A 13,983-nucleotide genomic window follows, 5' to 3' on the forward strand; every position below is an offset into this window, starting at 1 on the left:
GACTGCTGTGAGTTGTTCAGAGGCTGCTGTGGGAACCCAGGGAGGGGAAGAGACCTAAGCTGGTATATGTGGGGCGGTGGTGATAAGGAATGGTTTCCCCAAGGACATAAATGCTTGCGCGACTAGTCTGAAAACTTTCCTGGGAGAAAGAGCATTCTGGGAAAAGTCATAATATGTACACTAGGGGAAGAGGAGGTCCAGTCCATGCAGGTTACTAACTATGGCCAGAACTCAAGTCCCGTGGGGAATCAGCAGAAAATGAGACTAGATATATAGGCAAGAGCTATACAGTAGTAAGGGCTGCTTCTAAGGACTCTGAATTTTACCCTGTATGTCAGTGGCTTCTAAAGTGGCTTGGCAGGAGGGGGTATGCAAGATGATTCAGGCAAAAGTGTTAGAACTTCTATTTTTATTTTTTCTACTTCAGGGTGTGTACTATAACATTTATAGTCGTGTTACACATATACACACTTTATATCTAAGTAAATGGACATGGGTTGGGAGTGCATGCTCCTTCCCCCTCTCAATGACTAATTGGAGGAGTGAGGGAATGCAGAAACAAAAGGAAGGTAGTCAAGAACAATAGTGCAGCTATGGGATTGGGTCCTGGTTCCTCAAGGGATGAACATAATAATCTGATACACACCTATGAACTCATCCATAAAAAAGAACGAAATTTTGCCATTTGCAACAACATGATGGACTTGGAGGGTTTCATGCTTAGTGAAATAAGGACAAAAAAGACAAATACTGTAGGTTATCACTTATAAGTGGAATCTAAAAAATACAACAAACTAGGGGGGAGGGTATAGCTCAAGTGGTAGAGCTCATGCTTAGCATACACAAGGTTCTGAGTTCATATACCCAGTACCTCCTCTAAAACTAAGTAAGTAAACCTAATCACCTCCCCCCCTTAAAAAAATAAATAAATACAACAAACTAGTGGACATAACAAAGAAACTCACAGGTATAGAGAACAAGCTAGTGGTTACTGGTGGGGGAGAGAGAAAGGAGGAAGGGCAAGGTTGAGAAAAGGAGAAGGGTGGGTATTAAGAGGTACAAACTACTATGTATAATAAAATAGATAAGTTACAAGGATATATTATACAGCACAGGGAATATAACCAATATTTTATAACTATTAATGGAGTAGAATCTTTAAAAATGGGGAATCATTATGTTGTACACCTGAAATTTATATAACATTGTATATCAACTACACCACAATAATACAAAAAAAATTATAAATGGTAAGTAAAACAGTAAATAGAGGCAAATGGGCAAAAGCTGAATAGAAGTGAATCTAGACCTGCCTCAAGTATCTGAGGTTGCTGGTAGCTCACTCTGTGGGCAGGGCGCCGCACGTCAAGCAAGAATCAAGACCAGTTTTACACCTCTGTTCCTTTGGAACCTGACCAGCCTAACCAGCCGGAGCTGTCCAATACTTATTTACGCCTCGTCAGATCCTGTTGCAAGCCCTAGCGCTGTTTCGATAAAAATCGGAGGCCAGCGGCACGAATTCAGCAATTTAAGAGAAAGTAAGTTGTGTGGATAAGCTGATACCATCTTAGTTTTGGGTTTTTTGAGGGGTGGGGTGGGGGAAGGAATGAGGTACTGGGGATTGAACCCAGGACCTCATGCATGCTAAACATACACTCTACCACTGAGCTACACCCTTCCCCAATACCAGTTGTAAAAGTACACTTGGCTCCACATTCGGAAGAAATGGCAAAAATAGCCAATTTCTTAACCTGGTGATTTTATTTAATAATTCAGGGAAACCATTCCATTGTAATTTAAAATACTTGCTTGCTAGAACAGGGTACTTTCGAAGATGTGTACGGCAAAAGCCTAATTCTTCTTCACCCTGAGGTTCTTTTACCTCGAATACCTCAAGCTGCTTCGGGAATTTCCCCCACTGGACTTTTCGTAGTCTTTCCAGGACACTCTTAAATCTAGACTCCTTTCCAACCAACTTGTACCTTCCTCACCAGCCATATTCTTTAGCCTCTCCAGTTTCCAACTTCCTAAATCTCAAATCTCACCCCACGAGTTAGTCCAATCAAACTTTCCCTTCTTAGACCTCTTCCTCATATTCGCTCCAGGAAACTCCCGAGAGACTCAGGAGGCTAAATTTGTCCTTAATGGCGCTCCGTAATTCGCCTACTGTTTCACCGCCCTTCCTTACCTCCTGTTAGCTCCGCTCCGCCCCATTCTCGCTTTCCCCCCCTTCTCCCCTCCCCCAGTGCCTGCGCTTGCGCACCTCCAATTCAGGCGCTTTCCCTTTCCTGGCGACCAATCCACTTCCTGCCTCCGGTCCTCGGAACGCTCCTCTTCTCAGCTGAGGCCCTCGCTCGCGGTGCTGATTGTGGCTGCCCTACAGATTGCCTGTATGAAAAATTCGCTCCTCTCATCAAGTGGGCAATTTGAGGCCGCCGCTATGCGTGCGGCACCCGTCTGAGACTTTGCTCGCGATCTTCCATCCCTGAGCTGAGCTAAAGGCGTGCGGATGCTGGGTGTAGGGAGCGCCGGACTGTTTTCCTATCTGGCAATCGCGTGGACAGTTGTTTCCTTTCTACCTCCCCCCGCCCCGCCCCCACTCGCAGCCTGGCCGCGCTGGTGAGTGGCGGGCGGGAGGGCCGGCGGGCGGAGGGAGGAGGGGGAGCTCAGGGAAGGCGGGCCCTCGGCTGCGGGCTAGGTGGGGGGAGGGGAGGGGAGAGCCCGAGCGCTGGAGTTGGTGCTGGGAAACCCGGGGCTAATGTTGACAACAGGCTCGAGGTGAGTCCCGGGGAACCTCCTTCGCCTTCGCTCCAACGACCGGGAGGAAGTGGGGCTGGGGGGCACCGGCCTGGACTCCGACTCCCTGAGGGACCTAAGAGGCAGCTCCGCACCCCAGCGTTCCGGGGGCGGCGAGCCGGAGCCCGACCGCGGGTCCCGCGGCGTCCTCCTCAGACCCCTCTCTCTCGGAGGCTCCCATCAACGCGGGAGCCCCCGGGGCAGGCAAGAGGGGCAGTCGAGGGGGGTGCCTGCCCCACATGCCCGGGCTGGGCCTCGGGGCTGGAGGCGGGGGGCCCGCCGTGGCGGGGTGGAGGGATTTGGGGGTGTGGAGGAGACCGAGGGGAGGTTGGGGAAAGCTTTTCGGGAGCCGTGAGGGGAGCGAGGGCGAGGAAGCGGGGAGGGTGCGTGTGTGGGAGGATGTGGAGCGGGGAGACCGGTCTCCGGTGCTGAGGGAGTGTGGGGTGAGAAGTTCGGGTTTGGGGCAGGGATGGTCCGCGAAGGTGACCGTGGATCCCCGTGGGAAGGGGGGTTGTGGTGGGGAAGCGTGTTGGGTCGCGGCGTGTGGAGCCAGAGCAGGGGTTTGTGGGAGATGTGTGTGTAGGGGAAGGGGTTTGGCTGTATTTGGGAATGGTGGGCATGGATTATTTGGAGTACTTTTTTTAGTTTCTTGGGGTGATAATTCTTTACTTTGCCTTCATCCCAAGGGTCCTAGTCTTTCCTTGTTAGCACTGTTGAACTAAGGAGATGATCACGGGGTATTTGTCTCCACATTGGCCAAGCAGAGCCCCCTTACAGGTTTGGGGGTACACCCTGGACCGGACCATCAGCTCTCTTGCTCTTTTAGGACTTGTTCTTCGTAGTGATGCATCAGACTTAAATATAGCCATCACTCACTTTTCTCATTTAGCATGGTGTTCAGGTGTTTATTAGAATTGTACAACTCAAGAAAAGCCATTTTTGAATTCTGGTGGAATTTGTAAAAACTTTAGGAGAGTCTTCTATATAAGGACGTTCTTTAAACTCAGACTCAGGGGAGGTAATGCCCCTGTGCGGTTCTGCCCTTAGAACAATTTGAACGAATAACCCAGAAATAAAAGGTAAAACAGCATTCTCTTTCTCTGGAGCATTTTCAGAGCAGTCTCATTGTGACTTCACACATAGTCCATATGGTACTTTGCCAGGGATATCTTTAAAAGGGAAACACCTCATTCTCTGCACTTTCTCCCCCAGTATACTCCATTGGGAGTACCTGTTTTACCAGTAAAGCAGTTTTACTTTCTTTTGGAAGTTCAGAGTATGTTTAGAAAACCAAATAAAATATACAGCCCAAGGGCTAGGACACTATTTGGGAGCTAAGAAGGTGATTTTAAAGCATGACTTCCTTTTAAGGACTGTGTGAGTGTAATTATACTCAGTAAAATAACTTGTCAGAGCTAATCATATTCCAATTAAAAATCACTCATTTTTATCCTATTTTACTTAAAAGTTCTGGTTTTTGAAAACAATTGAGGTGAAGTATTTATTAAAACATAAGTTTATTAAAATAATTTACAGAAATTTTAGCATTTCATTAAATATAATTTAATGCTTAGTTTAATTTTTTTTAAATTGATGTTATACAAATGCATACTAATCTGAATCATGTTGTTCGTATCTTTTATTTGGCTTTTTAAAGCTCAGGGTCAGTCAGGGAGTATAGTGGAAAAGAGCCTTGGACATAGATTCTCAACTCAGCCACTAGACTAGTTGTATAATTCTGGGTGGGTCACTCTGTAAAAATGGAGAATTGGAGTAGATGAAATCTAGTTCTCCGAACTCTAAAAATCTCTCATTTTAGGTGGAACTTTTCGGTGTTCTCTGCGAAAGAGAAGACATTTGTAGACTGCGTCCCTCATGCTACTGCTATGCTAGCAGAACTCTAACTAGAAGTAAGAGAGGTGGCAGTGTCTCCATTTTATTGATGAATAGAAGTTACCTTGCTCAGTTTCCATACTAGCAGTTTGCAGGGTTGGGATGCAACCTTAAAATCTCACTAACTAATGCTCATGTTGTTTTCACATGTTGCATTGCTGCCTTTCCATGAACCTTTAGATTTTCATCATATTTTTTGTTCACAGAAATCTGGTTTCAAGTGTACTTTGGGTATATATTTGTAATATAAGGATGAAGTCATTCAAAGAAGATGCCAGTACCAGGACTTAAGGGTTTTATTGAGAATCTGTTTTGTTATGCTCTAGAGCAGAATCTAACTCCTGGATGCCTCCTATGGTTTGATACAGAAGGCACCTAAAAATCTATTGAATAAATGAATAACACAGGAAGTCACAGAAATTTGGGAGACCTGTTGTACTGATAAATGATGATTCTTTATGAATTTGTCAGATTCTAAGGGAATTGCTTAGTGTTTTCACAGAACTTAATATCTAATTTCATGTTCATAAATGAGATATTAATTATAAATTTTGATGCAGTTCTTTTTTTTTAACACCTTTATTGTGGTAAATGCTGTTCTTTTCATATTCTGAGAACTGTGCTTTCTTGCATCAGTGGAAATGTCACTTGTTGCTGCCTCGTATCAAAAAATACAAATTCTATATAAACATTATTACAATTTTTTGCACATAATGATAAATATCCCAAAGTAAGATTGTATTGTTAAGAATTAACTTGTCCCCATACGTTTTAGCTAGAATCCACGAAAAGTTAAAATGTAATATAAAGACTCCTTAGCTGTCATCAGGGACTCTTTCTATTCTGAGATACGTAATTCTGTGATCTGTTGTAGTCAGTATCTGTGATCAAGTTTTTCAGCTGACGATTTCATACTCTCAAGGTTCTTAACAACTTTGGTTAAGAGTATGTGTTCAGATTCCAGCTCTGTCACCAGTGGTGGAGGCCTTGGTCAAGTTACTTGGTCAGGTCTCAGTTTACTTATTTATAAAAAAGGGAAAATAATACCTGCCTCAGAGATGTTAGTATTAAGTGAGGTAACGTATGTACCATGTTTACTGTGGTACCAGTGAGTAACAGCTGTTAGTATTTTCTCTTTTGAAAGTTTGCTTGCTTTAGGGCAAAGGTGGGTATTTAATCGAAGCTGCATGAGAATTGATGACTACAGTTCCCAGATAATATAAACAACTATCTTGCAACATAAGTAATTATGCTCTTATATATTTTAATGATTGTTTAAACAGAATTAACAGCCTTTTTTGTTAGAGTTCCACTGATGGGGTTAACCAAAGCCTTAGGGTGTCATTGTCAGAGTAAATGCATAGAATGTGGAAGTGGAGGAGAGTAAGAGAGTAAAACAGAAAAAGGGGGAGGAGGAGGTGGCTAAGAGAAGGGACAGACTATGGCATGTGCTTCTATTGGCCTAGGTTGTCTCTGTGATATTTTATTAGAGTGCCGAAATAAATGGTTTGTGTTTATAAAATACTTATTATTGCAAATGGTTTGTTTGCTAACCTAGTTTTTATTGATTTAATTTAAAACCTATGTCTGAAAATACTTAAGAATACTATGTTTGTCTTTAGCTTTTAATAAAAAATTAGGTAGTTTAAGTAATCCTACACTTCTTAAGTGGAAGTATTTTGATTTTCTTGTATACAACTTTCAGATGATTTAGGAGTTAAGTAAAACATGAAGCTCTGTCCATAAAATAAATTATATTAGAACACTAAGTTCTAAGTAGAGATGTATTTTTAGAAAAGAAAACCATACATTTTGCTGAGGAATACATTTTTTTATTCCAGAGTTTATTTCCAGTTAACTGTATGGAGCCTGTACTGTAGAGCAGTGCTGTCCAATAGAACTTTCTACGGTAAGGAAAATGTTTAGTATCTGCACTGTCCAATGTTGTAGCCACTAGCCACATGTGGAAATGAGCACTTGAAATATGGAGAGTGGCTGGAGAACTGAATTTCAAATTCTGTTTGATTTTAATTAATTTACAGCATGAGTAGCCACATGTGGCTGGTGCAGTGGTTTTCAGCTGGTTGTGATTTTGCCTCCAGGGGACATTTGGTGATGTCTAGAATAATTTTTGTTTTTCAAAACTGGGGAGATACTACTGGCATTTACTGGATGGAAGGCAGGGATGCTGTGTTTAAACTTTGTATAGTGTGCAGGATGGTATCTCCCTCCTCCCCACCCAGAGAATTGTCATGGCCAAAATGTCTGCTCCTGAGGTTGAGAAATCCTGGCTGGTGGTTTTTGTATTGGCAGGTATTAGAACAGAATATACAGATGTTATCATCATGTTTATTTATAAATTAACTTTGACTAATACTAATAAAGAGATGAAAAACCTAGTCTAAGTTGTGTTAGTTAACTGTTTTTGTGTTTGAAAGTTTGATGAGGTTAATTAGAGCATGAAGTGAAATCTGTGAGTCTTGTCCATTTTGTCAGTTGCTTTATAGGAGGCAAGAGTTCGTTTATGTTCCCACTTAAATATTTGTATTGAATATTATATGAAATCATGTCACCAGTATTTCTTAACGGCTGTGAAATGGGATGAAAACTAATTCAAAATGTTCTCAGGTACATACTGAACTGTTTATGATTAGGTGATAGGTTGTTTTGAAGTTGATAGTGGTTGAATCTGGGTAATGAGTACGTGGAGATACCTTCTGTTGTGCTTTCTACCTTTGTGTTTGAATTTTTCTTCAATAAAAAGTAAAAAAAAAAGTCCTTAGACATAGGCGTACCTAATAATGATAGAATATGGAATGTAACCAGTGAATTATTTTATCACAGAGCTAGTATTCATTTTGTATGCATTTTATTTAATCTCCCACAGTTGCCAAGTTGCATTAATATGTTCCACTTAGCAAAATAGTGTCACGTCACTAAAAAAAAGTCATTGCATCTACAATGCTGACATTCTTTTACTCTTACAGATTTTCCTGGGTAACATAATGCCAGCTGAGCGTAAAAAGCCAGCAAGTATGGAAGAAAGAGAATCTTTACTAAACAACAAGGAAAAAGACTGCAGTGAAAGGCGGCCAGTGAGCAGCAGGGAGAAACCAAAAGACGAGATCAAACTTACCACCAAGAAGGAGGTTATTAAGGTCCCTGAAGATAAGAAGAAGAAACTGGAAGAAGATAAGAGAAAAAAAGATGACAAGGAACGAAAGAAAAAAGAAGAAGAAAAGGTGAAGGCAGAGGAGGAATTAAAGAAAAAAGAGGAAGAAGAGAAAAAGAAACACGAGGAAGAAGAGAGAAAGAAGCAAGAAGAGCAGGTGAAACGTCAGCAGGAAGAGGAGGCTGCCCAGTTGAAGTAAGAAAGTTTATTTTAATTACTGATGTGCGGGAATGGGAAGATACGAATGTTTTGGAAAAACAGTGATTATTTGAAATAAAACTTCCAGGGTGCAGTTTCTTGAGAGTTGAGAGCGTCTTAATTTACTTGTTCTGTGAGTTTCACTGACTAGAGGCATGCTTATGGTGCTTTCATTCTTTAAATTAATTAGTATTAATCTTTAATAAATATTTGTTGATGTGTAGGGCAATCTGGGTTGTTTTTGTTTTTTAAAAAAGCTTTTTTTCACAGTAAAATACACCATCTTTCTAAGTTGAAAATCTTTAGTTCTTAATGGTTGCTCTTTGTTGAGTTCCTATTATGTGCCAGGCACTACGATTGTGTCAGTACATGTCTTTAAGGCAGCCCTAATGAAGTAAGCTTTATGATTTTCATATTACAGATTACTGAAACGAAACTTTGAGAGGTTAAGTGACTTGCCTAAAATCACAGTAGACAGTTGAACAGCTGGGATTTGAAGCTAGGTTGGCTGAGTTTAAAACCTTTGTTCTTCAGCACAATTCCATAATGCCTCCCATTTTTATCTTTATCTAAATTATTTTTAACCTTGTAGATCTGTGCAAATGATATAATAAACTGGGAAACAACGACATAGTCCTTATGGGAAGACTACCAGGATGTAGCAGAAGTGACAGTTCTTGACTAGTGCATGAGCTTTTCTCTTCATATGTGTGATTTAAAAAGCGGTTTGCACACATGAATTTTCATGAATCTCCAAAACAGCTCAGCTACCCACTTTCTTTTGTTGTTGTTGTTGTTTTGTTTGTTTTGAGGAGAGGTAATGAAGTTTATTTATTTATTTCAGTGGAGGTACTGGGGATTGAAGCCGGGACCTCGTGCCTGCTAGGCATGCACTACCACTGAGCTATCCCTTCCCCCTTAGCTACCTGCTTTCTCACTGAAGTTCTTTAGGATCTCTGTTTTTAATGAGGAACTGGAGCCTTAGGTCTGAAAGGCAACAGTAGTGGCCAGTTTTGGCATATTCAGAACCATGATTCTTAAGAGTTCCTTGCTTATTTTCTATTTTACTTTAAAAAAAAATCACAAGGATATATAATTTCATTATAGCTTTTGTTCTCTCGCTGCGCCAAATAAACAGCTTAAAAAAGCATTAACAGCAACTAAAACCCCAACTTCTTATTGGGAAAAACCTACCACTCCTCCCCATCTACCCAGCATCAACAATTACCCACTTTTTTCCTCTGGAGTATTTTAAAGCATCACATTATTTCAACTGTAAATATATATATGTATTCATTATATATCCAAGTGTTTTTTAATTAAGATGATGGTTGAGTTATTTAATGCATATACATAACGAGTTATGCTTTCTTAAAGTATACTCTCACTGCTAATCTTGTGTGTGTGTGTGTGGCTGGGAGACTTCAAGAGGTACTCACATGTCTGTGTTCCCAGCGATAGATGCCAGTCTCTGTTGACATACTGTGGCTTTTAGCAGAAAAAAACTAGAGAATTGTAGGGTAGCTCAGGGATGGTTATCTCAGAAAGATGAAAATCTATTTTTTAAGAAATTTATATTTTAAAGTTACGTATTTTGCATCAGATTGTCCCCACTCTCCCACTTCAGCCCAAGGCACTTTACTACTTATGCAGTTTAAACATGTTCCATCTTTTTAGTGGAAACGTAGGTAATTTGTTCTTAATTATTCTTTTAAGGATAAGCTGAGTCTGTTAACCTTTTATTAAAGGGCTTTTATCTTACAGTTCTCTGGTTCCTTTACAAGTTTTCTTAGTTACACTTGAATTATAAGACCTGAAACTAGCAAGGTACTTTATTAGTAATATAGGTTGTTTAATGCTGAAGTATGGAAAAATGGTACTTTGAAAACATTTCAAAACATTTTAATGAATTCTTTTATAATGTTTATTCTTTAATGAAAGTACTTTTCGTGGACCTTTTTTTTTTTCTGTTTTCCCAATGCTTTTGTTTGTTTTAGGTTTTATATCTTTCCTAGGCATATTATTTTGTTTATTCATATTAAGCATCATGTGTTTTATCCATTTATTTTTTTCAGCTTTATTGAGGTATAGTTGACAAAAGTGTTTTGTCCATTTAACTTGCCAGTTGGTGGAATGATTTTTAATCTAGTTATTCAAAATCCTCCACTCTGCCACATTTGGTGTTATCAGTAGACTGGGTTCTCATTATCTTGTTATTAATCAAATGTCTTTAAAGTAGTGAAAGGGCCTCTTGCATCTTTCGTTCCTCTTGGATTCTGTTGCTTAACTTGTCACTTTTTCGTTGGCTTTCTTAGAGGATTCATCAGTGATGCTTCAAAATATACAGGGTATTTTACTTACTTGTGTGTTTGTTTTTTTATGTAGAGAGAAAGAAGAATCCGTTCAGCTTCATCAGGAAGCTTGGGAACGCCATCAGTTAAGGAAGGAATTTCGTAGCAAAAACCAAAATGCTCCAGATAACCGGCCAGAGGAAAATTTCTTTAGCCGACTAGACTCAAGTTTGAAGAAAAATACTGCTTTTGTCAAGAAGTTAAAAACTATTACAGAACAACAGAGAGACTCCTTGTCCCATGATTTTAATGGCCTAAATTTAAGCAAATACATTGCAGAGGCTGTAGCTTCTATTGTGGAAGCGAAGCTGAAAATCTCTGATGTGAATTGTGCTGTGCACTTATGCTCTCTCTTTCACCAGCGCTATGCCGACTTCGCCCCATCACTTCTTCAGGTTTGGAAAAAACATTTTGAAGCAAGGAAAGAAGAGAAAACACCTAACATTACCAAGTTAAGAACCGATTTGCGTTTCATTGCAGAGTTGACAATAGTTGGGATTTTCACTGACAAGGAAGGTCTTTCCTTAATCTATGAACAGCTAAAAAATATTATTAATGCTGACCGGGAATCCCATACTCATGTTTCTGTGGTGATTAGTTTTTGTCGACATTGTGGAGATGATATTGCTGGACTTGTACCAAGGAAAGTAAAGAGTGCCGCAGAGAAGTTTAATTTGAGTTTTCCTCCTAGTGAGATCATTAGTCCAGAGAAACAGCAACCTTTCCAGAATCTTTTAAAAGAATACTTTACGTCTTTGACCAAACACCTGAAAAGGGACCACAGGGAGCTACAGAATACTGAGAGACAAAACAGGTGATTTTCAAATGTTTCTCAGATTTGAGAGTTTATTTTGGAGCTCATACTTAAAAAATTTTAGAGTCTTCATGCCACTGAAAGAACTTGTGGGAAAGGGCTCATTGCAGGTGATTTCTTAACCTCTAGGAAAACTTCAGAGTGTAACTGTCTAAGTACTTATGTTTAATGTGAGTCTACGATAGATTTTGTTTCTGATTTTAAAAGAAACCTGGCAAGTGGCTGGTGATTTCTGCCTTGTGCATCTGTTTCTTCTTGTGATTTAAAAACTCCTTAATGTTGAGGGATAAATTTTCTTTTTCTGTCACTTTAACTTATATGCTATTATTTTTCTGTGTGTTTTGCTGATCCCTCTCTATCTATAACAGGTTTGCTTTTATAGTTTTGTGTTTCAGTTTATTGATGTTGCTGTTTGATACTTTTTAAGAAAACAAGTCATTGATTATTGGTGGTATTTTAGATCAGAAATTTGGGGAATAGTGTACAAAGTGAAAAATTCTTTAAATGCAACTATGTGAAGTGCATTTACCGAAGTCTGTCTCCTGGGGACGTCCATTCAAAATTCTAAATGAGTAACATATGTGCCTGTGGTGAAGACACCTGATTTAGGCCACCTTTGATTGTCTGATACTGTAGACTGCTGTGTAGCACCCGTACCTAGAAGGCATCAGCAAGCTGGAAGGTGATGCACTTTGTGGTTAAAAGATCAGCTTTTATGGAGAGTTGGATTTGGAGGAGGGCTGGCGGGGTACAGAAAGGCAGTAGCAGTACCCTTTGGCTGAGTACTTTGCAACTATTTAAAGCGCATGTATGGGGGAATACACTTCTTCCTATAAGCCTGTGGTTGGGCTGACTCGTTTAAGTAGTTACCTCTAGAAGGTGATTGACTTACCAGAAAGGACTGCAATAGAGTAAGCCAGTAGTTCAGTTAAGTCCAGGTTAGGCAGGTGCAGAGACTATATGGCTAAACCCTGGGGGCTGAAGACCACTCAGAGGTGAGAGTTTAAGATGGCAGTGGTGCTCTTTAATGTTTTTTAAAAAAAGAATCCTGGTTTTTGTGCTTTTGAATAGCGAAGACTGTTTTAAACTTTGAAGAGGCAACTTCAGAATGTATTTGTATAGTCAGTAATGGGTTAAAAAGGAAAGTAGTGGTCCTCTGTTAACATTCTCACATATTTAAGGTTTCTTAATTATGATTTACATAGTGTTTTGTCATTTTTCGAGTCCTTTTCCCATATGTCCTACCTCATACATCACAGTTGATTTTGAAAGTATGCTTTGATTACTTTTTATTGACTACTTTAAGGGTTCTGTGTGTGTGTTTGTTTTTGATTAGCTTCATGTAAGCTTTGAGAGCAGAGAGATTCTGTAATGATTTAATCCAGTCACCCTTCCAACACAGGAGTCCATCCATTCTACAGATTATCTAACATAAATTATTCTTCTGAAAACTTCTCGAGCTTCGTGCTCTGATCTCTTCCACGAAGTAGGTTGGACACATCTATTTGTTAAATTTAACTTCCCATACATTGATTTGCTTTTTTTCTGGTACAGATGGAATAAAGCTACTCAGAGTGGGGGTCTGTGAACAGCTTACCTGTTGGCAATGAATTAAGTTGAGGAACTGAGACTAAACATTTATATACTTTGATAGCAGTTTTCCATTGCCATGATATTGCAGCTGTACTTTATAGAAATTCAGTGATTGGAAAAAAGATTATTTTGTTATAGCACATAGTCTATGAGAAACACTGGCATGGCCCATGTCTCTTATTTTACACTGTGATAAAGTCTCAAATATTTGCAGCCTGCTGAGATGTTTCCCTTTCATTTTCTCCAGGCTAGCAACTCCGATTCTTTCAGTTTACTCCATGATTTCCAGACACTTCACTATCCTTAGGTTGTTTATTTTGGATGCATTCTTATCTGCCTGTGACCTACAGTTCATTAGTTTTTATAGCTGCCTTGTCAGTCTTTTGACTTTTTGTTACACCTAAAGACTAACTTCTCAAATGAGCTACTGCCAAGCCAGTTCTTCACCTGAAACTAGTGAAATAATTTTTCATATGTGATACAGACTTTCCTCTTTTAAACTTTATTTAGATAGTTTTGACATATTATGTTAGCCTAATGGTAATTACTAACATCAGTGATGTGTATATTATTAATTGTGTTTATCCACTGGTCACATTCAGCTGAGATAAGCAGACCTCCGGTTTTTTTGTTATGGAAGTCACGGAAGAAATTTTTGAGCAGGATATAGTGTTAAGAGCATAGCTTTGTGGCCTTTTTCCTAGAAACTTTTACTCATTTAAATACAGAACTATTAACCTGTGGCTATTAGAGGAGGTTATTTACTTAGTGTAAATTGACCTTAGCCATGGTAGTAGTCATTTTATTACAGGAGACTGTACACTTAGATGTAATAACTTGGGGGATGTGAGGATCTTAATCACGAGATAGAAGATAATTGGCATACAGTTTAATAAATCACTCATGCTTTAGAGAGCTTTAGTTTGAGCAGCCTCTGTAGTGAAGACCTAAATGCCTGACTGAGCAAAGAAGACATGAGGAATGGATTAGTGCAGAGCCCGTACTTGGCCTAGTGTTAGTCTCCTTCTAAGAGGGTACATTACAGTTAAAATGACCAGTTTCCAAAAGTTTCTCCTTCCCAGTCTTTATCCAGTAGGTGTCTTGAGGTTTTTCTGCGTCATAGTAATAACTCATTGGCAATCATTTTTCCCAGTAAGATTTCTCTA

General features: G+C 39.6%; 1 protein-coding gene across 4 annotated transcripts in view; it reads left to right on the forward strand.

The window, feature by feature from the left end:
* Positions 1-1,431: 1,431 nt before the first annotated feature.
* UPF2 (UPF2 regulator of nonsense mediated mRNA decay) overlaps positions 1,432-13,983 on the forward strand; it is an 85,884-nt gene continuing 73,332 nt past the window's right edge. The window contains exons 1-4 of one of the 4 annotated variants that reach the window (XM_064479365.1): positions 1,433-1,538; positions 6,531-6,598; positions 7,677-8,056; positions 10,445-11,224. In XM_064479365.1, coding sequence (XP_064335435.1) covers positions 7,695-8,056; positions 10,445-11,224 — 1,142 coding nt within the window. In that variant the 5' untranslated portion in view covers positions 1,433-1,538; positions 6,531-6,598; positions 7,677-7,694. Of the gene's footprint in view, positions 1,539-2,679; positions 2,779-6,530; positions 6,599-7,676; positions 8,057-10,444; positions 11,225-13,983 lie in introns of those variants that run through there. The other 3 variants (XM_064479364.1, XM_064479366.1, XM_031444619.2) reach the window with 3 other exon arrangements.

This window comes from Camelus dromedarius, chromosome 26 (genome assembly GCF_036321535.1).
Source record: "Camelus dromedarius isolate mCamDro1 chromosome 26, mCamDro1.pat, whole genome shotgun sequence".
NCBI classification, from domain to species: domain Eukaryota; kingdom Metazoa; phylum Chordata; class Mammalia; order Artiodactyla; family Camelidae; genus Camelus; species Camelus dromedarius.